The sequence below is a fragment of the Chiloscyllium plagiosum genome, unplaced genomic scaffold (assembly GCF_037043375.1).
Source record: "Chiloscyllium plagiosum isolate Xiang-an unplaced genomic scaffold, Cpla_swu_hap1 HiC_scaffold_7, whole genome shotgun sequence".
Taxonomy (NCBI): Eukaryota; Metazoa; Chordata; class Chondrichthyes; order Orectolobiformes; family Hemiscylliidae; genus Chiloscyllium; species Chiloscyllium plagiosum.
The window spans coordinates 44,332,427-44,360,389 of NW_028270145.1; the positions used below are offsets into that span (position 1 = coordinate 44,332,427).

Consider the following 27,963-nt stretch of genomic DNA (forward strand, 5'->3'; position numbering starts at 1 on the left):
TGGGGTGGAGCTGGTTTGGCTTCAGATGCATGGAAAAGTATTGAAAAAGCTAAAGGAGGGGGAGGGCTGATCAGAGGTTATTAAAGTTTCCAGGACAGAGTATGCAAAGGATCAGGAGACCAACTTCAGGCACAGAAGGTAAGGGGTTAGCTACAAGAATGGGGTAGTAAACACAAGACTGAGGTGGTTGTGCTTCAATAAATGAGCCTACTGCGCAGATTAAACTTGGCAGGTATGATGATGCAAGTATTGCTGAGATGTAGCTGCAAAAGGATCAGGGCTGGGAATTAAATATACAAGAATACACATCCTATCAAAAGGACTGGCAAATGGGCAGAGGGAGAGGGTTTGCTTTATTGGTAAGAATGCGATGAAGTTGATAGCCAGAAATGATATAGAATTGGAAGGTGTAGAATCTATGTGGGTAGAGTTGAGGAACCACAAAGGAGAAAAACCCTGATCGGATTAGTCAGGATGTGGGGAAGAAAATAAATCGGGAGGTAGAAAAGGCATGTAAGAAAGGCACTATCACAATTCTTCAATATGCAGAAGGACTGGAAACATCAGATTGGTGGTGGATCTCAAGAAAAGGAAATTGTGGAGTGTCTAAGAGACTATCCTTTGAAACAGCTTGTGAAGAGCCAAAAGGGAACAGACAATTCTGGATTTAGTAATGAGGGCAGCCTTGATTATGGAGCTTAAGGTAGAGGAATTATTATTGGGTTGGTGCTGATCAGGTCAACACCAACTCAACCTCCACTCCCGGCACTTTCCCCTGCAACCGCAAGAAATGCAAAACTTGCATCCACACTTTCCCCCCCCCCCCCCCCCCCACTTCCCTCCAAGGCCCCAAGGGATCCTTCCATATCCGTCACAAATCCACCTGCACCTCCACTCACATCATTTACTGCATCCACTGCACCCGATGTGGTCTCCTCTACATTGGGGAGACAGGGCGCCCACTTGCAGAATGTTTCAGAGAACACCTCTGGGATACCCGCACCAACCAACCCAACCACCCCGTGGCTGAACACTTTAACTTCCCCCTCCCACTCCGCCAAGGACATGCAGGTTTCACAGTGGAAGTCACCAGCAGCATACCAGAATCTAGAGTCCGGGGAAGAGGTGAGTGTCATGATCATAAATAAAGAGAAGGTGGATAAATCACCCGGACTAGATGGACTGTGTCTCAAGGTTCTGAAAGAGTTAGCTGAGGAGATTATAGAGGCATTAGTGGTGATCTTTCTGAGATCTTTGGAGTCAGGGAGAAACTTAAAGGACTGGAAATGGCTAATGTAATACCTCTATTTAAGAAGGGAGGTAGGCAAAAGGTAGATAATAAGAGGCCGGTTAGCCTGGTATTGGTCATTCATTAGATTTTAGATTCCATTATTAAGAATTAGATTGCAGAGTAGTTGGAAGTTCATGGTAAAATAGGGCTGAGTCAGCAAAGCTTTGACAAGGGGTGGTCATGTTTGACAAATCTGTTAGAATTCTTTGAGTAAGTAATGAGCAAGTTAGAACAAGGAGAGCCGGTGGACATGATTTATTTGAATTTCCTGAAGTCCTTTGACAAGCGCTGCGTAGGAGGCTACAAAATAAGGTTAGAGGCAAGATACTGGCATGGATAGTAGATTGACTGACTGGCAAGAGGCACCGATTAGGGATAAAGGGGTCTTTTCAGGATGACCGCCGGTGACTGGCAAAGTTGGGACCACAATTATTCACATTAAACATTAACAATCTGGATGAAGGGATTGAGAGCATTTTTACTAAGCTTGCAGATGACACAAAAATAGATGGAAGGATAGGTCGTGTTGCAGAAGTAGCAAGGCTGTAGAAGTGATTTGGAGGTGCTGGTGTTGGACTGGGGTGGACAAAGTTAAAAATCACACAACACCAGATTATAGTCCACCAGGTTTATTTGGAAGCTCTAGCTTTCGGAGTGCTGCTCCTTCATCAGGATGTTGTGAGGCTGTAGAAGGACTTGCATTTTTTACAATTAGTGACGACCGACTTGACACTGACATTTTTTACAACATCTTCACCATGGATATCCAATCCCTCTCCACCTCCATCCGCCATGACCAGGGCCTCCAAGCCCTCCGTGTTTTCGTCTCCAGACGTCCCCATCAGTACCCTTCCACCGACACTCTCATTCGTTTGGCCGAACTGGTCCTCACCCTTAACAATTTCTCCTTTGAATCCTCCCACTTCCTCCAGACCAAAGGGGTAGCCATGGGCACACGTATGGGCCCCAGCTATGCCTGTCTCTTTGTTGGCTACATAGAACAGTTGATCTTCCGTAATTACACTGGCACCACTCCCACCTCTTCCTCCGCTACATTGATGGCTGCATTGGCGCCACCTCGTGCTCCCGCAAGGAGGTTGAGCAATTCATCAACTTCACCAACACATTCCACCCTGATCTTAAATTTACTGGACCATCTCTGACACATCCCTCCCCTTCCTGTACCTCTCCATCTCCATTAGTGACGACCGACTTGACACTGACATTTTTAACAAACCCACCGACTCCCACAGCTACCTGGATTACATCTCTTCCCACCCTATCTCTTGCAAAAATGCCATCCCGTATTCCCAATTCCTCCGCCTCCGCCGTATCTGCTCCCAGGAGGACCAGTTCCACCATAGAACACACCAGATGGCCTCCTTCTTTAGAGACTGCAATTTCCCTTCCCACGTGGTTAAAGATGCCCTCCAACGCATCTCTCCACATCCCACACCTCCGCCCTCAGACCCCACCCCTCCAACCGTAACAAGGACAGAACGCCCCTGGTGCTCACCTTCCACCCTACAAACCTTCGCATAAACCAAATCATCCGCCAACATTTCCGCCACCTCCAAAAAGACCCCACTACCAGGGATATATTTCCCTCTCCACCCCTTTCCGCCTTCCGCAAAGACCGTTCCCTCCGTGACTACCTGGTCAGGTCCACGCCCCCCCCTACGACCCACCCTCCCATCCTGGCACTTTCCCCTGCCACCGCAGGAACTGTAAAACCTGTGCCCACACCTCCTCCCTCACCTCCATCCAAGGCCCTAAAGGTGCCTTCCACATCCATCAAAGTTTTACCTGCTCATCCACCAATATCATTTATTGTATCCGTTGCTCCCGATGCGGTCTCCTCTACATTGGGGAGACTGGGCGCCTCCTAGCAGAGCGCTTTAGGGAACATCTCCGAGACACCCGCACCAATCAACCAAACCGCCCCGTGGCCGAACATTTCAACTCCCCCTCCCACTCTGCCGAGGACATGGAGGTCCTGGGCCTCCTTCACCGCCGCTCCCTCACCACCAGACGCCTGGAGGAAGAATGCCTCATCTTCCGCCTCGGAACACTTCAACCCCAGGGCATCAATGTGGACTTCAACAGCTTCCTCATTTCCCCTTCCCCCACCTCATCCTAGGTTCAAACTTCCAGCTCCGCACTGTCCCCTTGACTTGTCTGGACTTGTCCGACCTGCCTAGCTCCTTTTCCACCTATCCACTCCACCCTCTCCTCCCTGACCTATCACCTTCATCTCCTCCCCCACTCACCCATTGTACTCTATGCTACTCTCTCCCCGCCCCCACCCTCCCCTAGCTTATCGCTCCACGCTTCAGGCTCCCTGCCTTTATTCCTGATGAAGGGCTTTTGCCCAAAATGTCGATTTTGCTGCTCGTTGGATGCTGCCTGAACTGCTGTGCTCTTCCAGCACCACTGATCCAGAATGTAGAAGGACTTAGACTAGGAGGGTGGGCAAAGAAGTGGCAGATGAAAGACAATGTGGAAAAGTATGAGGTCATGCACTTTGGAAGAGCAAATAGAGACATAGACTATTTTTTAAATGGGGAAAGGCTTTGAAAATTTGAAGCACAAAGGGACTTAGGAGTCCTAGTTCACGTTTCTCTAACAGTTAACATGCAGGTTCGTTTGGCAGTTAGGAAAGCAAATGTAATGTCAGCATTTGTTTCAAGAGGGCTAGAATACAAGAGCAGAGATATATACCTGAGACTGTATAAAGCGGTGATCAGACATATTTAGAATATTGTAAGCAGTTTTTGGCCTTTTATCTAAGCAAGGCTGTGCTGTTATTGGAAGGAGTCCAGAGAAGTTTACAAGAATGATCCTGGAGATGAAGTGCTTGTCATATGAGGAGTAGTTGAGGACTTTGGGTATGTACTTAATGGAGTTTAGAAGGATGAGAGGGCAATCTGATTGAAACTTACATACTCAGAGGCCTGGATAGAGTGGACATGGAGAAAATGTTTCTACTAGGAGAGAGTAGGACCTGAGGGCACAGCCTCTGAGTGAAGGGATGACCCTTTAGAATTTCTTCAGCCAGGTGGTGGTGAATCTATGGAAATCATTCCTGTAGAAAGCTGTGGAGGCCAGGTCTTTCAATGCACTTAAGATAGAGATAAATAGGTTATTGATAAGGGCATCAAGGGTTACAAGGAAAATGCAAGAGAATGGGGTTGAGAAACATTAACCATGATCAGTGGACTGAATGGCCTAATTCTGCTCCTATACCTTAATGTCTTGTGGTAACCCAATCAATCAACAAAATCTAAGGACATGTTCATCTCCCCCAACACCCCTTCCCCTCATCTAATTTTCCATGTAGTTGTGTGGATACCCAAGGTCCATGCTCTGCATGGCACAAGTCAGGAGTGTGATAGAAATGTTCCACTTGCCTGCATGAGTGTAGCTCCATATAGAAAGATTGATACCATATGGGTCAAAACAGACCCACTGCTTGGCACCCTATTGATCACTGAACATCTTACACAGTACACCATTGCCTTACCATTACAGCAGTGTACGCCACTTAAAAGATGCACCACATTAACACACCAAGGCTCCTCTGACAGCACCTTACAAATTCAAAACCACTACCATCTGGGTCAGGGGTATCAGACACATGACAGCACCACCACATGCAAGTTGTCCTCCAAGCAATACTGTGGGTGTACTTATCTATTGCATGGACTACAGTGGTTCAACAAGGCATCTCACCACCACCGTCTTCAAGGTAAATGCAGCCCCAGTTAGCAAAAAGCACAGTCTGTGAAAAAATAAGTTTTAAAATCCTTTGTCTTCAGTCACTTAATTGGAAATGCACGCAGAATTCTGTGTGTGTGTTTGTGTGTATATATAATCTATATACATATATGGCATTTGCTATGATTTAGAATTGAAGCTGAACTTGCAAGTGGTCATTGATTTAGATGAGGCAAAATGAGTTGTGAGAACAATTCTATGCTGAATGGATGAGAACTCTTCCCATCATGCTGTGTTAACCCCTTCAACACCTTTGGAGTTTTCTCAGAGTGGTTCCTATAATGTCTTTCCCAGTTCCTCCAGAGTTGCCAGGGATACCTTCATAATAAGGTTCATGCTTAAAACATCTGATTTGCAAAGGCTTGCAGGGCAAAATTGGCTTCAATTGTGAGAGATTTATGGTCTGTAACATATTGCAGGTTTCTTCATGACCTTTGATGACACCAAAAATTCTCCATATAAGTCCCCATGAGCTCTTTTGGAGGCACCTGCTTATCGTAGTACTATTCTGCGACCACAAATCATGCTTTCATATTATTCTCTTTTTGTGGAGAGCAGAATACAGATATAAATCAAAGTTTCAGAAGTCAATTATGGGAGCGCTTAGAGTGAAGTGGTTATCATTTTGAATGTAGGAAGATTTGCTTGTGCTAGAGATGGTACAGAGAAGAATTACAAGGATGGCGTTAAAAGTAGAGAACATTAGCTCTGGAGAAAGACTGGTCACTACATTTACTGACAAATTATGTTGCTTTACTAGAGGTGCACCAAGAGAGTAATAAGTGAGGAACTTGTGATAAGCAGTGATAAAATATTGGACAAACTTGAAAGATACTAAGCCAATAAATCTCCAGTGCTAGATGACCTCCCGCCTTATAGAGTTTTAAAAGTGGCAGCTACACAGATAGCAGATTCATGAACTATAATTTTCCCACATTCTCAAGATTCGAGCATGGTCCTGGTTGGGTGGAAGTTAGCAAATGAAAATTGCTATTCAAGAAAGAAAGGAAGGATAGAAAAAAAGGAATTTGAGGCCAGTCAGCCTCATTATTAGATATGGGGAAAATGAGGAATCTATTATTAAGAAAATCTTAGTCATGCACTAAAACACAATCTGATTTTACAAAAAAGAAATGATGTTGCACCTAGTGATAACTTTTAGCACTATAAAACCCTATGAGCCTTTCTCACTGCGGTTTTGCTGTCCTACCAACTGGACTAATCTGCCAGCTTTCTGAGAAAGTGGATAAGTTACTTTTGCATATCTTCAGTGAAGTTCCCTCTCATTACAGAGTTTCTTAATAAGAACTATAGTGGACCTTTATGGTGTGTAACTTCATGTGAGAGTGTATGAGTCCTTGGACTGAGAGAGAGAGAGACTAAAGGGTGACTGTCATTGCATCAGCTGTATTTGCGTGGCAAGTTGTTGTGGGAAGGGAAAAAGGTGTTGGGGATAATTGATGAGTTATCCCCAACATCACAGGAAGAACAATGAGAGAAGAAGAGTTGTTCATTGGGGACCTCAAACTGGAGGTGGTGAGAATGGCCAAAAATGATATGTGGTGTGGATGGTGAGGCCAAGGAAGTTGAAGCAGAGATTTACTAATGTGCAGTATTTGTTGCTCAGGATGCACTCATCTCTACACCAAACATAGGCTGGGTGATCACTTTGTAAAACAGCTCTGCACAGTCCATAAGTATGACCCCAACTTCCAGCGGCATTTTTCTTTACTTCCCCACCTTGCTCTCACTCTGAAAACTCTGTTCTCAGCATATAGCACTGCCCCATTGAAACTTAATGTAAACTGAAGAATAGCACTTCATCTTTGAATTAGACACTGTACAGCTTTCAGGCCTCAATAACAAGGTCAAAAATTTCAGACCATAATCTCAATGCCCTTGTTTCCTTTTCTTTGCATGTTTTGGATTTTTTTCTTAATTTTAACTGCAGTCAATAGCAAACCTATTCTACATCTCTTTTTTATTCTTTTCTTGCCTATCACCATTCCCGTGGCTCTGTAAGATCAACTCCTTTGATATTTAATCTCTCCTGTTTTCTACCATTTCACAGAGCCTCCTTTAGCCTTTGTCTCACACACACACACCCCTTGTTCAAAATCTATCTCATCACTAACTTTTTCAAGTTATAGTAAAAGTCACAAACCTGAAACACTAATTCTTTCCCTCTTTATAGATGCTGCCTAACTGGCTAAGAATTTCCAGCATTTCTATTTTGATTTTATAACATTGAACACCTTAAAGAAACTTTTTCTGTTCTTATTACCAAATGTATAAGCTCACACTTACCCAAATGATACTACATCTGCCATCTTGTTAGCCCTTCATTTTTACTGTCTTTATCCACTTTCAACCACTTTGTCTGTTTCTCACCTATTTTCCAATCTAATCTTGTATCATCGGCAGATTTACTGTTGTTCCCTTTGTCTAAGGCATTGATGTTAGTGGGTTTTGAGAAGATTTATAGCTAAGGTTGAAGTTCTGGATGTAGATTTGCTTGCTGAGCTGGAAGATTTATTTTCAGATGTTTCATCACTATACTAGGTAACATCTTCACTGAGCCTCTGGATGAAGCACTGCTGATGATTCCTGCTTTCTATTTATATGTTTGGGTTTCTTTGGGGTGATGATGTCATTTCCTGTTTTTTTTCTCACAGGGTGGGAAATCGGGTCCAAGTCAATGTGTTTGTTGATAGAGTTTCAGTTGGAATGTCATCCTTCTAGGAATTCCCGTGCGTGTCTCTGTTTGGCTTGTCCTAGGATGGATGAGTTGTTCCAGTCGAAGTGGTGTCCTTCCTCATCTCCCATACTAGTGAGAGAGGGTCATGTCATTTTGTGGCTAGTTGATGTATCCTGGAGGCTGGTTTTATACCTATTTGTCCAATGTAGTATTTGTTACAGTCCTTGCACGGTATTTTGTAAATGACATTAGTTTTCCTTGTTGTCTGTATAGGATCTTTCAAGTTCATTAGCTGCTGTTTGTGTGTTGGCGTGTTTGTGGGCTATCATGATGCCAAGGGGTCTGAGTAGTCTAGCAGTCATTTCCAAGATATCTTTGATTGTAGGGGAGAGTGGCTAGGGTTTCTGGACATGTTTTGTCTGCTTGTTTGGGTTTGTTGCTGTGAAATCTGCAGACTGTGTTCATCGGGTACCCATTCTTTTTGAATACACGGTATAGGTGATTTTCCTCTGCTCTGTAGTTCCTCTGTGCTGCAGTGTGTGATGGCTTGTTGAAATAATGTTCTGATACAGCTTCATTTGTGGATGTTGGGATGATTTCTTCTGCAGTTCAATATTTGGTCCGTATGTGTTGTTTTCCTGTAGACACTGATTTGAAGTTCCCCATTGGCTGTTCGCTTTACTGCGACATCTCGGAATGGCAGTTTGTGGTTGTTTTCCTCCTCTTTGATGAATTTTATGCCAGTAAGGGTATTATTGATGGTCTTGAAGGCTTCCTCTAATTTGTTTCGTTTAGTGATGACAAAGGTGTCATCCACGTAGCGGACCCAAAGTTTAGGTTGGATGATTGGCTGAGCTGTTTGTTCAAGCCTCTGCATTGCTGCCTCTGCTAAATACACTGATATCAGAGATCCCATGGGTGTTCCGTTGGTTTGTCTGTAGGTTTTGTTGTTGAAGGAGAAGTGGGTGGTAAGGCATAGGTCCACTAGCTTGATGGTACTGTTCTTGCTGATGAAGTTAGTGGTGTTTGGTGTATGTGTCTTTGGGTCGTCTAATAGTGTACAGTGTTTCCTTGGCCAGGTTGATGTTGATTGATGTGAACAGGGCTGTTACATCAAAGGAGACCATTATTTCATCCTTTTCTATCTTAGTGTCTTTGGTCCTCAGGAATTCTTGGGTGGAGTGGCATGAGTCTTCTCCTAATTGTTTTAGTCTTTGGTGTAGCTCCTTCACCAATTTCTAAGTTGGTGTTCCAAAAATCTTTACTCACTCATGCAACAGACCATGAATTGACAGACACAGTACAACAAGCCATAGATATTAGACTGTGACACAGAAAATGAAAAAAAAACTAGACAAACTTAAATAAGTAACAACACTGACAACACAGAAGACAGATTAAAAAAAACTTATCTGACTGACCCTTAACAGACACTGATTAAATTACAACTTCCAAGATGGGGACAAGAACTATTTCTAAGCAGCATTAGAAACAACACTGAAAGACCAGCAACTCTCAGGAAAAAAACAGCAAGCTATCAGACCGGTAATCGCACCAACATTAAGCAGAAAAACTTCACAAACCAGGAGCCCCATCAGACCCATAGTCTCGCTATCTGGAACACCAACTTAGAAATTAGCCATGGAGCTACACCAAAGAATAAAACAATTTGGAGAAGACTCCTGCCACTCCACCCAAGAATTCCTGAGGACCATCAAAGACACTAATATAGAAGAAGATGAAATAATGGTCTCCTTTGATGTAACAGCCCTGTTCACATCAATCAACATCAACCTGGCCAAGGAAACACTGACTACACTATTAGAAGACCCAAAGACACATACACCAAACACCACCAACTTCAACAGCGAGGACAGTACCGTCAAGCTAGTGGACCTATGCCTTACCACCCACTTCACCTTCAACAACAAAATATACAGACAAACCAACAGAACACCCATGGGATCTCCGATATCAGTGTTTTTAGCAGAGGTAGTAATGCAGAGGCTTGAACAAATAACTCGGCCAACCATCCAACCTAACTTTGGGTCCGCTATGTGGATGACACCTTTGTCATCATTAAACAAAACAAATTAGAAGAAACCTTCAAGACCATTAACAATACCCTTACTGGCATAAAATTCACTAAAGAGGAGGAAAACAACAACAAACTGTCATTCCTAGATGTCACAGTAGAGCGAGCATCCAATGGCAAACTTCAAACCAGCGTCTACGGAAAACAACACATGCAGACCAAATATTGAACTACAGAAGCAATCATGCCAATATCCACAAACGAAGCTGTATCAGAACATTATTTCAATGAGCCACCACACACTGCAGCATCGAGGAACTACGCAGAGCAGAGGAAAATCACCTATACAGTGTATTCAAAAAGAACGGGTCTGCAATGAGCGCAGTCTGCCGATTTCTCAGCAACAAACCCAACAAGCAGACAAAACACATCCAGAAACCCTAGTCACTCTCCCCTACATCAAAGACATCTTGGAAATGACTACCAGACTATTCAGATCCATTGGCATCATGGTAGCCCACAAACCCACCAACACACTAAAACAGCAGCGAATGAACTTGAAAGACCCTATACAGACAACAGGGAAAACTAATGTCATTTAAAAAATACCATGCAAGGACTGTAACAAACACTACATTGGACAAACAGGCAGAAGACTAGCCACCAGGATACCTGAACATCAACTAGCTACAATACAACATGATCCTCTCTCAGTAGTGTCCTTACATACCAGTGAGGAAGGACACCACTTCGACTGGGACAACACATCCATCCTAGGACAAGCCAAACAGAGACATGCGCGAGAATTCCTAGAAGCATGGCATTCCAACTGGAACTCTTATCAACAAACACATTGACTTGGACCCAATTTCCTGCTCCTGAGAAAAAAGAACTGGAAATGACATCACCACATGAAATAACATCACCACAGGATATGACATCACCAATCCAAAGAAACCCAAACACACACAAATAGAAAGCAGGAATCATCAGCAGTACTTCATCCAGAGTTCAGTGAAGATGTTACCTAGTATGATGATGAAAATGTCTGAAAATGAACCCTCCAGCTCAATGAGCAAATCTACATCCAGGCATTGATGTTATATTGGAGTTGGCTGAAGTGCAGCACTAGTCCTTGTTCCATGACTGCTTATGGCTTGCCAACTTAAAAATGCCCTACTATCTTCTTTCTTTATATTAACCAGGTTAATATATTATCCCAAATTCCTTAAGTCCTTGTTAAAAATATAACTTTTGGTGTGATAACTTATTGAATGCCTTTTGAAAATCCAAATATTCTACAGTTCCCAGTAATGGGGCCTACAAGAAACTTGCTCAATAAAGTTTAATAAATTTGTTAAATACTATTTCTCTTTTGTAAAATTATAATCTCCAGTTTAAGTTTGTGCCTGCAGCTCATTTTGATTTATTACTTATACTCCATGCATTTGTGTATAGAAATCTTTATTTGAGCCATACGCTGTAACCTGTCCCTCAGCATTGATGCCTTATTCATCTGTTTATTATTTCTCTCTTCTAGTTTAACTAGTACACTTTTTATAGTTTTGTTATTCCCTGCCATTACTTGAGATAGGATTCCTGACTTTCTTTACTGTCTGTCCTGTTACTCATTTTTGAAACTCTATTGAGTTCCCCTATGGGAGATAATATGGGATTATATGGCACACAACAGGCCATTCAAACCATCCAATCAGCACCAATATGCTGCATTTGAGCCTCCATTCCTTAACTAGACAAATCATTGTAACCATCTTTTCCTCCATGCTCACTTAGCTACATTTTAAGTGTATCTATATTATTAACTTCAACCAATCCCGTAGTAGAGTTCCATAGTCTCATCATTTTTAAAGAAGTTTATCCAGCATACTTTGAGCTTTTTTGTTGTCTGTTACGTTTATAATCTCTAGCTATGCCTTTCCCCTCTATGTTGACACTCAGTTAAACCTTCCAGAATCTCAAAGACCTTTATTGGCCACCCTCAACCTTTTTCCAAGAGCAGAGAGACCCAGCCTGTTGCTCTTTTCCTGATGTGCGATCCCATGCATTTTTGGTGTCACCCTTGTAAATCTGCTCTGCACCTCTCTATCCTTTCTATAATATTTGTGACCAGAATAGCTCTCGGTGCTGTCAGCCTGTTACAGGTTTAACATAACTTCCTTTGTTTCTAATTCTATCTCTCTGGGAGCCTAACCCTGGAATTAATTTTTTAAAATGTTTTGCAAACTCTTATTCCAATTGTCAGTGCTAGAAGTAACTCATCAAAATGAGAAAGAATAGCAAGAACTGAGCTTCTTGCATCAAGTGGGGAGTAGAGGGGGTTAGGACAGTAGGAGTAGTAATCAGGTGTGATAACCTACTATAATATTACCTCAGGATGGTGGTGATGAGAAAGATGACCTCAGAATGGTAATGCAATAGCAAGCAGTGGGTTCAGCGACAGGATTTTATTTTCCCTCGTCTTTAAATCATTACCTTTATCCTTCATCCTTACCGACGTTATCAAACTTTGGTGGACAATGAATGGATCATGCTTCAGATAAGTGTTGCTAACCTGATGTGGTGTTTAGCCTTCACCACCTGTCAGTGCTGGAATAGTTCTTAGTAGGGCACACTTGTTAGATATTTTATCTTCCCATACCCCAGATCTCTAGTCAATAGGAGATGGTGAACATTCCTTACATAGAATTTCAGTAGACGTCTCTTTTGCAGGGTCAGGTCGAGGTGGATGAATTTCTCAATAGAGTACAGTGAAGTACAATCTTGGTGAGTTCAGTAAAAAATTATCAGCAAAGGGATTTTAATGGGGAAAGTAAATGTTTCAATGCAAGTTTCCTGAAAAGGTGATTGAAGTTGCTCTGCCATATTTAGGCTTGGGTGTGAGTGCAGGTGGAGGATAGAATTTGTTTGGAAGTGCCACTGTGCCTCAATTGGGCATCATTCTATAGTCTTCATGGAGTACTACAGGGAGTAACTGCTATTTGTTGCAGAGCCAGTAGGTGGTCAGTGGGTGGAAGCACATGATTCAAGAAATTTGATTTACAGAGTCAACTGTATATTTCTTATTCTAAGATTACCATATTGAATATTAATGTGTATCTGTGGATTTATAGAATGATCTACAAGTGTAACTAGTATTTGTTGACATTTATTATGCTGCAGTGGATTTCTCAATAGATTTTTTTTTAATTTGTTCTCAGGATGTGGTATCAATGTCTAAACTGGCATTTATGACTCATCGCTAATTGCCTCGGAAAAGGGTGATGAGCCTCCTCCTTGAATTGCTGCAGCCCATGGGGTGTAGGATCACTCACTCAGTGCTGTCAGGAAAGGAGTTCCAGAACTTTGACCCAACAGAAGTAAAGAAACAGCAACATAGCTCAGGAATACATGTGCCTTAGAAGAGAGCTCGCGGATTGTGTTGTTTCCATGCATCTCATATATTTTGTAGATATCCATACTGTTGCCACTGTGTTGTGGAGACAATAAAGGTTTAAGATCATGGCTGGGGTGCCAGTCAAGTGGATTACTTTGACCTAAATGTGGTTGAACTCCTTTAATGGTATTGAGGCTGCACTCATCCAGGCTAATGGTACTTCCATGTCCTTTCTGATTTATGCCTTGTTGATGGTGGGCAGGCTTTGGGAAGTGCAAAGTGAGTTCATCGCCACAAAATATCCAGCCTCTGACCTGCCATTGTAGTGATGGTACTTAGAAAGCTGATCCAGGTTAGCTTCTGGTCAACGATAACACCCAGGATGATAGTGCAGAATTCAGCAATGGTAATGCTATTGATTGTAAAAGGGAGATAGCGAGATCTCCCTTGTTGGAGGTGAATATTGGCTGGCACACATGTAATGTGAGTATTCACTTGTCAGCCCAAACCTGAATATTATTCAGGTTTAGCTGCATATGGACATGAACTGCTTCAGTATCTGTGGTTCACAATTGATGCTAAGCATTGAGCAATCATAGAACCCCTTCACTGTGGAAGCAAGTCATTCAGTCCATCCAGTCCACACCAACCCTCTGAAAAGCATGCCATCCAGACCTAGGTCTCTTACCCTATCCCTATAACCTTGCATTTCCCATGGCTAATCTACCTAACCCGCACAACTCTGGCCATGCTAAGTTTCCCAGAGTGTCCAAGACTCTGGGGAGGAAGTTGGAGTACACAGAGGAAATCCATACAGCTGGGGAGAATGTGCAAACTCCACATAGAAAATAACCCAAGGCTGGATTCAAACCCAGGTCCCTGGTACTGTGAGGCAGCAGTGCTAACCACTGTGCCATTCATTCATGAACATCCCCATTTCTGATCATTTCATGAAGGGAAGGTGGTAATATGGTTTAAAATACCTAGTAAATACATTAAGGACAACTGGAAGACCTATAGCGAGATTCACTCTCACTTAACTTCTGGAGTTCAGCTCTCTCGTGCATGTTCGGAGCAAAGCTGTAATGAGGCCAGATACTGACTGGCACTGCTGAGACCCAGCCCTCAGCTGGGTTTCCTAAGTCACAATAGTCACCACACATCAAAAATATTTTACTGACTGTAGAGCATTTTGAGACATGTCATGTAAAAGCACTATAAGAACTTGAATCCTGTTTTATCGATACAAACACAGACTTTGTTTACATTTTTCTAAACATCCTGGCCTTCTTTTCTCTCTCTCTCTCTCTTCCTAGTTCAAGAACATAAGCCTTAACTACCTAGTTGATTTGTCCCCTAGTAGCTATATTGAAAAGATGGTTAAATAAAGCAAAAAGAACAAAAGGCTATCCTTCCAATATGGCCAGCTGCCAAAGATGATAGTTTCCAGATAATAAGAGGTTGAAAAAAATAGTCGTTGTCCTACTGTTCTAATTACAAGTTGAAGGCCTTTTTACTGAATACTTTCCTTTTCTCTTGATCTGTGACAGAAGCCGTTTCAGGTTCCTCTTTCTGCTCAACTCAAGTCCCTCTGATTCTTCTTTGCTATGTCAATAAGTTTATTTTTTTTAATATCATTCTATTTCCTTCAATACATCTGTGGGCTACCAGTTCCCATTTGTAAGTCATCCCTGGTTTCTTATCCAATCAGACTTGCTAAATTAATTCTGCCACGTATGCCAAATTTTCTCCAAACAATATTCTCTCCCATTGCTGTCTGCATAACAATCACTGTTTCCATTATGTTTTATCCAGAAACTTTCCAAATTACAATAAAATGATCTCACTTCCCATTTAAAGCCTGTTCTCAATCTCGCTGCAGCCTTCCCTGTTGTCCTTAATGTTTTTACTAGGTATATTGATTTTGCTTCAAAAATTACCAAAAGGGCAAATTATGTTTGATTCTGCCAGCACAGAGTGAAAATTATGCTTTGTAATACTGACCCCAGTAGGAAATTAAAAGTTCCAATCAATGTGATGAAAAGTTTCTTGTCAATAAAGTTTAAAAGGGTCCTCATAATAATGCATTTAGATGATTTGATCCCAATTTCCAGTCAGTGCAAGTTGACAATACAAAATGGATTATTTCTAGGCTGAGTCACTAATTTGCTGAGATAATAGTCGCTGGACTTGAAAAATAGATAGCTTTCCACTCTAATACTGCCTCTGACACAGCCACCCTTCAGGACTGTTTCTATGGTTAATGCACACTATTAAGACAGAGTAAAGTGAGTTATTTTTTGTTGATCTCTGTCCCTTATGGAAGTGTTTATATAGAATAACAACTTTGACTGAAAATCTATCAGGCAGTGGTCTAAATGTACATTTTTGAGGCCCTGTGGGAATAGGGAATGGTAGATTCTGTCAGATGATTCCTTCAGCAAATTATCAAGGTCAATTGGCAGAATTCTTTCCAACAGCAGCAAGTTGAAAGTGGTGAGAGAAGTCCTTCATTTTAGATCCTTCCTACATGCCTGGAACCTTAGTCCTTCCACATTCTGGTACAAAGTGAGGACTGCAGATGCTGGAGATCAGTGTCGAGAGTGTGGTGCTGGAAAAGCACAGCTAGTCAGGCAGTATCCGAGGAGCAGGAGAATCGATGTTTTGGTTATAAACCCTTCATCAGGACCCCCCATTCTTGATAAAGGACTTATGCCTGAAACGTCAATTCTCCTATTCCTCAGATGCTGCCTGACCTGTACTATTCCAGCGCCATACTCTCGACGCCTTCGACATACTCTCATCAAGGAAGTTGTGGTGAGGAACAGACTGTTGTCTACCTCCCAGTGGAAATGCCTTTTCAAACAAAATGTAAGAGAGTTTCTTTTTGTTAAGGTTCACCCTGAGCAGTTTCGTAATGCAAAGGCTCTGCTGTACTACCCCTTCTTAGGGAAGTACACCAAAACAAACATCATCTGAGGCTGGAGAGCCATCAGGTCAGTGAGCGAAACACTTTAGTCTGCCTGAAACTCATTGGTTTTCTATTGAAAGAGCTGTCATGGATTGAATGTAAGCTGGTCATGCAGAGGGACTCTCAAAGGCTTAGGGGAGCTGCTGCAGTGCTGCAGTGGGGGAACATTGCTGTCAATAGACTTTTAGCTGAGACTGACTTTTAGCTGAGGGACTGAAATGATAAGGAATACTCAAGTCCTGAAATCATATTGAGGCACTATGGAGTAAAACATGCTGTATGGAGAAAAGTTCAATTCCATTGCACTTTCTGTAATTTAGAATTTGAAATTATTTGCTATCAGGTGTACATGGCATGGAGCATACATTAACTATTAAGAATATTACAATTGTATTGAAGTGTCTAAGCATACACTGAAAAGAAACAAACTGAATTTTATTGCACCTAATAAAGCAACAAGGTTTCTATTGCACTTAAATATAATTTATTTATAAAATTTGTTTCAGAAGGAAAATGTCTGTGCTGTCAAATCCTGATGTACTTGATATTGGATGTGGAGAAGTGAGGTGTTCCATTTCTCAGAATTACTATGTCTTTCATAAGACACAAAAAAAACCTTAATGTAATAGGAAGAATTTCAGGAGAGATGGTCATAGTAAAATGTAGAGAAAGATTGATATAAAAGGAAATATGAAAAGAACAAATGAATAAGGAAGTGAGCAACTTAACTGTAGTAAGTGAATAAAAAGAGTTAGGATTGCCAATACTAATCTACACACTCCATCACATGAACATCTAATTCTTCAAGGGGCCTCTAAAATCTTAAAAAGCAATTTTTTGATGGATGCTATATAATCTCAAATGACTAAAAGTGTTATTAAACTAGTGATAGAAATTGTTTCAGTGGGAGCAGAGATGTGGTCAGCATTTCTAATATAATGATAATTGGACAAGAAACATACTTGAGGTGGTGTCAAAATTTGGACAAGGCCAATCTTTCTGTTAACTTAATATTAAAACAAGGCTGCTCTTTTCCTGCTAAATTTTAAGACTAATGGTAAAGCCACTATTCAAACAACAGTTATGCCAATACCCACTTCCTTCTAAATTAATGCCTTACAGCTGTTGGTAGACAGAAGAATGGGATAGTGTGGGCTATAAACTTGTCCATATCTGCTGTTAACAGTGCTGCTCTGTGAAAGACTAAGTGGTGTGCTACTGCAGTTTGAACAGTCCCTTCTCGCAAGGAAAACATGCCAACCCTTGGAACCATTGCTCCCAGAACTGAAATCTCCCAGGATTTGTCAAAGATTTTAGAAGTAGGGAGCAGTGAATGTGAGGGCAAATGGCAAAATATTTGAAGGATACTTCATGTAGGTACTCGTTTACAAGAATGTCATAATCAGAAAGGAAGTAGAGCTAGGTACGGCTGGCATTCATGGATAATGTCGAAGAACACTACACTAGGCACGTATTCTATTTTAAAATGCTAATCAATTGATAAAGTGTCAAATAGTTAATCCCGTATGTTAATGTTTTTGCACTGAAAGGGCCGTGAAGATGGGTTGATACCACTAACTGAACCTTATCATCGACAATGGTCAAAAACTGATTGACCCTATACTGTATTTTAATCTTGCATATACTGTAGGTTCACATCTGAAAAAGCTGGTTCGAGTTTCTTTTTCGCGAGTGCGTGAGGATTCTTCTCATATTGAAAGTTACAGAGAATTGCACAACTTGCCAAAATGACAAAACCCCTTCTAAGTACTTTTAACAGCGATGACTATTTGAAGTTCATGTGCTCGTAGTTATAACGTGCATGTTTTGGTCTGTGGACACTTAAGCTATCTTCACCTTGTTTGTACGTGGGAGGTTGCAATTAATCATCTGCGGGTTAATGGGGATAATATCTATTAGCATTAGTGCCAGACATGTCACAACGCCAGTTCCCAGGGCTAATTTATTTGAGATAATAATAACATCCACAAAAATAACCTCAGTCAAATTATATCATGGTAGACAGAAAATATCGTATGTAACGCTACAGGTAATATTTCAAAAAAATTAAGCCTGGATAATAGAATACTACAATTATGAAGATCTCTTACAGAGCGCAGCAATGCAGAAGGCTCCATTAAGTCTCCATTCTGGCATTTTATGAAGTCATCTGGCAAAATTAAAAGGAAGCTCATCACCAATGGGAGATCGGACAATAGAAAGAATACATAGGTAAAAACCCAGAATAGGAAGAATACGTTGATTGCTTCAGGGCTGTCCCTCATATTCTGTCCTGCCGCAGTTAAATACAACACAGACCATGCTAAAGCAGATCTCCAGCGCATTTACACATGTACAGAATGTTGCTTATTGATCTCTTTCACGAGGGAAAGAAACCCAATGTGTACCAACACTTCTGTCGCGGGGTCTCAGAAGCTGCAGATGGACGGCAATATTCTGAGCGCGCAATGCAAATTGTAATTTTAATCACTTCAAACTTTTAACATGGTATGTTATCCTTGTAACTATTCTATTATGACCCACCCTAATAAATCAGCCACAAGGCTCGACTTTCCTGGTGCCTTGAGGATATTTTCTCTTTACGTTCCAGTCTGCGAACTCCTCTTTCAGGAAGTAAGGGTACCCCTTGCTGGAGCATTGTTCTGGGAGTATTTCGTGCTTTTGTTTTTGTTCTGCAAGCAGAAAGTCAAAGCTCGGTGTGTGTGCTACTTTCTGTAAACTGCCTGTTGTGTGCACAGCAGTCCGAAGCATTGGCAGTGATCTTGACCTAAGAAAACATTCACTGCCTGAACAAGAGACAATGTGAACACGCCCAGAAAGCACGAGGAACATATTTTATTGGTGATTTAAAAAAAAATCATAAACTCCAGACTTGACAGTCATTTGACTGCATCTCAAATGGAACAAGACAAGATCGCGTCATAGGGCTGCTGTGAGAAAAGTTATAAAAGTGCAGTTAATGTAGACGCACTCATTAGGCGGCTAGCTTGAGGGAAAGAGGGCGCCCTGTTTGCTCAGGAAGATACAAGGATTCCAACAAACTCCCCCTCCCCTGGTGACTGAGAGGCGGGAAGGGGATAGCGACAGGGCGTTGGAAAGGACAGTTTCCTCAAATAAAAAAACTCCGGCGGGGCTGAGATACCGAGGAGGTTCCCGGTCCAGGACAATTGGAAAGCAGCTCCCGGTGAAGATGCTGCGCTCTGGGCTTTGCTTCACCTTGTTGTGGATGACTTGCCTGGCTCTGGCCCGCAGGGCAGAAGCCGCAGCGTGTGAGCCAATCCGGATCCCCATGTGCAAGCCAATGCCCTGGAACATGACCAAGATGCCGAACCATCTGCACCACAGCACCCAGGACAATGCCGTGCTGGCGATCGAGCAGTACGAAGGGCTGGTGGGCATTCAGTGCAGCCCGGTGCTGCTGTTCTTCCTGTGTGCCATGTACGCGCCCATCTGCACCATCGACTTCCAGCATGAGCCCATCAAGCCGTGTAAGTCGGTGTGCGAGCGAGCGAGGGACGGCTGCGAGCCCGTCATGAGGAGGTACAACCACAGCTGGCCGGAGAATCTCGCCTGCGATGAGTTCCCGGTGTACGACCGCGGGGTCTGCATCTCTCCCGAGGCCATCGTGACAGCCGATGCACCCGGTGAGTTTTAGCGCCGCTGTGGGGCGAGAAACCACCGCGGGGAGCTTACTTCCAGAAAGCTCGAAGAGTTGGAACAAGGGAGTGCTCCTGGGTTTCTCTTGGAGAGAAAAATGTAAGCCAGGCAATTCACTGAGGTCCTACGGTGGGAATGGGATGGTAATGTTGAAGCGTTTTGCAACGGGTTAAACTTTCCAACTAAATTCTAGTTGCGCACACTTTCTCTACCTAGTCCCTATAACGTTAAAAATCACACAACACCAGGTTATAGTCCAACAGGTTTATTTGGAAGCACACTAGCTTCCGGAGTGTCTAGGTTGAATTGCAGCCTCTCGGATCTTTGCTTTGTACCTTGCAATCGGTCCCCTTTCACCCGCAAACAATGCAGCTCCTGAGGCAAGGGCGGCTTGAATGTGAAATTCGCACGTTTTCACCATCAGCAAGTAACCACCAGCTTGGTGTATGTCGGGGAGTGGGGGGGGGGAGGGGGGGCTGATGGTGATCTCTGTGTCACAGGGACTTGAGGACGTCCAGTCGATTCCCTCCCCCCCCCCCCCCAGTAAGCTGAACCGCAACCCAATCCTAATTTTACTTCCCAAAACATACACAATGTTCTTACCAGTTTGGACCATTTCATTCCTTTTGATCAATTTCTCAGCAACTCAAAACTCTTTATAAATAAAAATGTAACGGAGTTACTTTTTTTGTCTTTTAAAGAAACAGTACCGGACCTGTCCGTGCATTCTCCCATTAATAACTGCAGGAACCTGGGAGGCGGTAAGTCATTGATGTTCACGTTGCCATCAAAGACGATGCGCGATATACCCTCCGCCTGTCTGAGGTTAAACTTGCACTTGGTCCACATGCGAAATCAATATTTCGAGGAAGCAAAAACTAGTAAAGCAATCAGGAGGAGTGACATTCCAAATCATCAGCGCAATTGAAGAGCAGGAAAGCAGGAACCGTGTGTCCCTGGTGTAGTCCTGAATGTCAGTGCTGTGTGGAGCCCCCCATTATTGGTGAAAGGGGCCAATCTGTATAAACAGCATCCCCGGCAACAAAGCTTCAGCCTGCCGAGTGAACCCATTGAGTGATACTGGATTAAGCCAGGTCTTTTCCCCAGGGTACGGAGTCCAAAACTAGAGGTTTAGGGTGAGAGGGGAAAGATTTAAAATGGTCATGAGGGCCAACTTCTTTCACGCAGATGGTGGTACGTGTATGGAATGAGCTGCCAGAGGAAGTGGTGGAGGCTGCTACAATTGCAACATTGAAAAGGCATCTGGATGGGTATATGAATAGGAAGGGTTTGGAGGGAAAAGGGCCGGGTGCTGGCAGGTGGGACTAGCATGGGTTGGGATATCTGGTCGGCATGGACCGAAGGGTCTGTTTCGGTGCTGTACATCTCTATGATTCTGTGTCCAACCTCCGATCTTTAAAACTGCAAGGCGTCGCTAACCACTGAATAGGCACCAGCCTGTGCGGAGGGGACCCATAGCTATCCAACTTGAAGGATGTAATAGTTGGCCGTTCAGGGCCAAGTTGGCGGCTGCTGGGTGTGCCACCTTCTCCAAGCGTCAAGTAAGTCAACTGAGAAGGGGCACCCTAGAGCTGGGAGTTCACTGACCAGCGGACCGCCTTATGGAGAAGCTGAATTTTCATTCCAAACAAATGCGGTCAGTGGATGGAAAGACAGAGCTGCCCCGGGGCGGGGAGGGAAGATCGTGGTTACCAATTGAGAAAGTATAGGGGAAGTCAAATGTTTCAGTCTGCTGTACACCTTGCACTACAAACATATCACTATCTTCATCTTACTGCTACTCTTGACAGTCTAGGATCCCTCTTGGTAGCCCAGAGAGCTCACAGTGTGAGGGGAACCGCCCTGTTCCTGGGCTCGCCTTCGTGCCGCACATCATCTTGTTGCACACCGTAAGCCACTGCACCTTTCCAAATGCACACAGAAAGAGATTCGTCTCAACCTGACTCTGTGCAAAATTGGTGCAGCTACACGTGCACTTGGCGCTCCAACTGAGAGATTACAATCCCCGCAGTGTGGAAACAGGCCCTTCGGCCCAACAGGTCCCCACCGACCCTCCGAAGAGTAACCCACCCAGACCTATTCCCCTACCCTGTACTTACCCCTGACTAATGCACCTAACCTAGGCATCCCCAAGCACCATGGGCAATTAGCATAACCAATTCACCCACCCCGCACAATTATGGAGTGTGGGGAAAAAATCGGAGCACACCCCACGGGGATATTGTACAAAATCCACACAGTCGCCCAAGGCAGGGATCGAACCCAGGTCCCTGGTGCTGTGAGGCTGTAGTACTGACCACTGAGTCACCATGTCACCCCAAGAACTCAAGCCTCTTGTGAGGGTGATATCTTTCCCAGTCCCTGCTCTGGATAAGTGACACGTTGGAGTTGCTTCTTTCAGCAAGGACAGTTCAGTTGTAGCACCATCGGGATCTTGTTCAAGTGACAACATTCACGTTCCCAAACCTCCCTCACCGCGTCGGCTCCAGCTACACTGGGGCCAGGGTCACTGATATTCAAAAAAAAAGCTGACTTCACCCTCAGTGAGGGCGGTGAGGTGTGTGTCAGCAACTACCCCCAGTTACTGAGTAAAGCAAACACCTATATTCCCATTGAAGAGGATGTTTGAAGGAAAGCCTGATAAAGAGATGGGGTCAGGATTCGTGGCGAAACACGCCCACATGTCCCAATGAGACCTCAGCACTGAGGACGCTCCCTCAGCAAAAAGAGGGAGGCGCTTGTGCTTTGTAAACTCGCACGCTTCTTTCTTGCCCGGGGACACAAATCAGCCTCTGGAAAGCTACAATGGCAGATTTATTACCCGAGCTGCATTTACTGTGTTCTCCTTCCTCCTGTCGCTGGTACTTGGCGCTGCTGTGTTGTTCCAGGAGCAGACTCTGGGAAATGCTGGCCTCCCAATAAATCATGGCTTCTGGCTGGCAGCACAAGAGTTGCTCTGTGAAGGGCTGAGAATGAAGCAGGCGTCAGTATAGATGGGAGCTGATGGCGGCTGCCCGGTGTAAAAGCGCATCAGGGAGTGCAGGAGTCAAAGATTATCGGGGAGGGAGCATGTACATTCCCAGAGGGGATTTGGAGAGGGGGGTGGAGAGGGAGGAGAATTCCTCATCGACAGGAGAAGATAACTATCCGATGTGACCTTGTTGAGGTGTATTACAAGAGAGAGTAGTGAAAGTGTTAAATCTGGGCAAACCCACTCACCTTTCCTACATTCTTCAGAGTAAGCATTTCAATTATTCGCCATGAACTTAGTCACAATGCCCAACCTTTAATGCAAAGATTGACGATCTTACAAAGAAGCATTTCCCCAGACTTTGCTTCTGTTTTCTTACAATGTTTATCTTGGGGGGGGGGGGGGGGGTGATTCAGGTGAAGTGATGGAGAGACTTTACAAATGAATATGTTCACCATTGTCCTGTGGTACCCAATTCTCCTATGCCATGGCCAATCCCTACCACTCAGCAAACATCAAACAGTGTGCAACTTCCTCTCATTAGCTAATCCCCTGACACAATATTTAAACTTCTTAATGATAATACTGCTTTACCGAGAGCCTTCTGCCTTCTCGTTCCCTACTACCCCGACCTTCCTATATTAACAGGCATTCAGGTACCTCGTACAATCCTAGTCTGATAACGCCTCACTGATACGCGACTGGCAAAGGGGAAGTGCTGGAACCACAGAAGTTCTCATAGACCAGATACCTGCAGAGACCCTCACATAATTTGTGTCCCAGGCCTGCATTCAGATGTACTAGTGTACTAGTCGGTGACTGTTCTCTCCCTTCCTCAAAATATACTTTATTCCCAAAAGGTAACACTGATCATTTCTTTCCTGAATTTACATGAACCATCCCACTATGCTTCCCATTGTGTAGTCACAATATTAATGGCACTCCATTCCCTGATGCCTTTCACACTGCCTGATCCCTATATAAATGTTCAGGGAATACTATGACGATTGGAGGTTGTTTGGATAGTATTTCCTGGGCACAGAGTACTGAGTCCACCTTTAAGGCTAGAGCGAGGTGGTAACTGGTTCAATTGACAGCCTCTAGACACTTCACCTACCACCTCTGCTCTCTCTACAGACAGCTGCAAGTGTCCGCCAGTAAAACTCACTCAGAAAGTTTACCTGAAGAATAACTACAATTATGGTAAGCGACCTTTATTGGGACCAAAAAAGGGGGGGGGGGGGGGGGGGGGGCGGTGCTGGAGAGTGTTCCTCAAACAAATTCACTTATACATTTGAATGTAGTAGTTGGCGTTATCCATCAGGATCCATGTGCAAATTCTGTTATCTACAGTTTTAAGAAAATGATAGATTTCTGACAATTCTGAAATCCGTGTTAGTTTTAAATCAAATGATGTTATGTAAAATAAGAATTTTAGTTTGTTCCACGGGATTTCGGTGGCACCGTCTAAATGTGTTAAAAGTTAAACCCCACAGTCTGCTTGGAAGGACATATTGGGTGCATAATATTTACCAGCTAGCCAGCATTATTTTCACCCTTGACTAAGCAATGCCTCTACTAAATAAGACCATAAGACATAGGAGTGGAAGTAAGGCCATTCGGCCCATCGAGTCCACTCCGCCATTTAATCATGGCTGATGGGCATTTCAACTCCACTCACCAGCATTCTCCCCGTAGCCCTTAATTCCTTGTGAAATCAAGAATTTATCAATCTCGGCCTTGAAGCCATTTAGCGTCCCGGTCTCCACTGCACTCTGCGGCAATGAATTCCACCGGCCCACCACTCTCTGGCTGAAGAAATGTCTCCACATTTCTGTTCTGAATTTACCCCCTCTAATTCTAAGGCTGAGCCCACGGGTCCTAGTCTCCTCGCCTAACAGAAACAATTTCTTAGCATCCACCCTTTCCAAGCCACATATTATCTTGTAAGTTTCTATTAGATCTCCCCTTAACCTTCTAAACTCCAATGAATACAATCCCAGGATCCTCAGCCGTTCCTCGTATGTTAGACCTGCCATTCCAGGGATCATCCGTGTTAATCTCCGCTGGACACGCTCCAGTGGCAGTATGTCCCTCCTGAGGTGTGGGGCCCAAAACTGGACACAGTACTCCAAATGGGGCCTAACCAGAGCTTTATAAAGGCTCAGTAGCACATCGCTGCTTTTATATTCCAACCCTCTTGAGATAAATGACAACATTGCATTTGCTTTCTTAATCATGGATTCAACCTGCATGTTTACCTTTAGAGAATCCTCGACCAGCACTCCCAGATCCCTTTGTACTTTGGCTTTATGAATTTTCTCACTGTTTAGAAAGTAGTCCATGCTTGTATTCTTTTTTCTAAAGTGCAAGACCTCACATTTGCTCACGTTGAATTTCATCAGCCATTTCCTGGACCACTCTCCCAAACTGTCTAGATCCTTCTGCAGCCTCCCCACTTCCTCAGTACTACCTGCCTGTCCACCTAACTTCGTATCATCTGCAAACTTCGCTAGAATGCCCCCAGTCCCTTCATCCAGATCATTAATATATAACGTGAACTGCTGCGGCCCCAACTCTGAACCCTGTGGGACACCGCTCGTTCCGAAAAAGAACTCTCTGCCTTCTGTCAGACAGCCAATCCTTAATCCATGCCAGTAGCTCACCTCGAACACCATGGGCCCTCACCTTACTCAGCAACCTCCCATGTAGCATCTTATCAAAGGCCTTTTGGAAGTCTAGATAGACCGCATCCACTTTGTTTCCCTGGTCTAACTTACTTGTCACCTCTTCAAAGAATTCTAACAGGTTTGTCAGTCACGACCTCCCCTTACTAAATCCATGTTGACGTGTTCTTATCCGACCCTGCTCTTCCAAGAATTTAGAAACCTCAGCCTTAACGGTGGATTCTAGAATTTTACCAACAACCGAGGTTAGGCTAATTGGCCTATAATTTTCCATCTTTTGTCTCGATCCTTTCTTGAACAAGGGGGTTACAACAGCGATCTTCCAATCATCCGGGACTTTCCCTGACTCCAGTGACTTTTGAAAGATCTCAACCAACGCCTCCGCTATTTCCTCAGCCACATCCCTCAGAACTCTAGGATGTAACCCAATCGGGGCCAGCAGATTTGTCAATTTTAAGACCTTTTAGCTTTTCTAGCGCTGGGTAAACCGTGGAGGTTTGACATAGAAAGTATTAGAATTGCTGCCACGCCTAAACTTATACTGACTTTGCGCAAATTTGGTAAGAGCAGTTAATTTCCTGGCACAGGGCCCAGGGCTTATCACAACTGCTCGGCTCACCCACGTGAGCAGGGAGGAAATGAAATGAGCTCCAAGCACCGATGGCTCCCCAACAATATGCTGCTGAGATGAGGCGCTTTGCGCAAGTAAACGCTGTTTTTGTGTGTGTATGTTTTTAAATTTGGAGTCTCATTCCAGTCATTCGCGCCAAAGTGAAAGAGGTGAGAAATAAATGTCACGACGTCGCCACGACGGTGGAAGTGAAAGATGTCCTGAAATCTTCCCTGGTGAATATCCCAAAGGAAACGGTGACGCTTCACACGAGTTCGGCGTGTCTCTGTCCTGAAATTAAAACCAACGAGGAGTATATTATCATGGGCTACGAGGATGAGGAGAGAGCAAGGTACACACAGACATCTTGCACTGTTGCGAGCCTGTTGTGACTTTTGGTTGTTGCTGGGGAATTTAATTGAGTTGCACTTGGTGCTTTCTTTCTTCATTCCGCAGATTACTTTTGGTGGAGGGTTCCATAGCTGTGAAATGGAAGGATCGACTTGGGAAAAGGATCAAGGTAAAACTCCGTGGGTGCTGGAGGTCTGATACAACAGCAGAGAATGCTGGAAATACTCAGCACCTCTGGCCGCCCCTTTGTCGAGAGTCAGGCAGGTTCTGTGGAAACCAGCCACGCCCTGGTTCTTTCTGTATAGAGGCACTGAGTATTTCCAGCATTGTCTGTGCTCCAGATCGCGTTAAACCGTCCATCTCTCTTTTAGTTTTAGTTTTGAACATTAAAGAAAGGTCATGATAATACTTGGCGGGAAAATGTGGCGAGAGTGTTGAACGCCCTTAGCTTTCGTTGATTTTCCAGTGTTCGTATTTCTGAAAGCGAAATCTTCGTGTATGATCTGTGAGTTAAATTGGTGTTTTGTCAATATCAGAACTGGGACCAGAAGCTCCGCCAGGATAGGAGAAAAGGGAGGAGCGGCCTACAAAACAGAGAGAAGCGTCTACAGCCCAGAGACACAGCAGTTGCATCCAAACAGAGGAGCAAAAGCAGGAATGCAAAGGCAGCACGTCAGTAAACATTTTGCACGAGAAGTCCTTCGGACAATATAAAAAATGTCTGCATTCTTGGAGTGGCACAAGAAAATTGCACTATTGCACGTATGTCCTAATAACGACTATGAAATTTAGCTATTCTATAACTTTGTCTTTTTGTCCTTTTTTGCACGATTATTAGTGTTGTAAAAACGAAAGCAGCATCGAATCCCTGCACTGTCCTCGTTTGTGAAGACTGTCTCAGAATACGCTGGGAGTGAGTTTGACGAGCTGCTATTAATCCGATGGTACACATTTATTGCGTTTCTAGGTTACGCAACCCTGAGACTGTGGTCACATATTTCATTGAAAGAATGTCTGAACAAGGGTCTGGAGTGTGTAAGGATCAGAATGTTCTGGTATCGTTGATGTCTCAAGGCCAAGATTGTTTAGCCCCTAAAAAACAGAATTGTTGCATGTCAGATCTGATGACCCTGATGATGATGTATGTACAAGTTGCTCAGTTAAGGCAGTATTGTGAGCTAAGAAGCATAGGGACGACCAACAGCACTTGTAAAACAAACACTGGATATAAACATGCCAATATTATTTGGTTGCTTGTTTCATCAGCCTTATCCAATTATATCTACAATTAGTAACAGAGAAAAACGTACAAACTGCAAGATGATTGTGTGATAGAAAGATACGAAGCAAAGCTTGCATTTAAATTAGTTTTAAAATGTTATGTTTTATGAACTATTAAATAAATAACTTTCAAAATCATTTGACTGAGTTTATTAATGAAAATATAAGCCTACTCCAGTATTACGGATACAAGAAACA

At 43.5% G+C, this 27,963-nt stretch overlaps 1 protein-coding gene across 1 annotated transcript; it reads left to right on the forward strand.

The window, feature by feature from the left end:
* The first annotated feature begins 19,158 nt into the window (after positions 1 to 19,158).
* On the forward strand, positions 19,159 to 27,433 carry frzb (frizzled related protein). Its single transcript, XM_043693458.2, has 6 exons — positions 19,159 to 19,831; positions 20,546 to 20,605; positions 23,974 to 24,039; positions 26,281 to 26,485; positions 26,590 to 26,653; positions 27,021 to 27,433. Exons 1-6 carry the CDS (start codon positions 19,378 to 19,380, stop codon positions 27,162 to 27,164), a joined length of 993 nt encoding a protein of 330 aa, XP_043549393.1. The 5' UTR covers positions 19,159 to 19,377; the 3' UTR covers positions 27,165 to 27,433.
* The last annotated feature ends 530 nt before the right edge of the window (positions 27,434 to 27,963 follow it).

Bases quoted from the DNA above. Each gene is read 5' to 3' on its own strand.
- frzb (XM_043693458.2), top strand. From the start codon at position 19,378: ATGCTGCGCTCTGGGCTTTGCTTCACCTTGTTGTGGATGACTTGCCTG. The intron at 19,832-20,545 runs GTGAGTTTTAGC...TGTCTTTTAAAG, and splicing joins CGTGACAGCCGATGCACCCG to AAACAGTACCGGACCTGTCC. The intron at 20,606-23,973 runs GTAAGTCATTGA...CTCTCTCTACAG, and splicing joins CTGCAGGAACCTGGGAGGCG to ACAGCTGCAAGTGTCCGCCA.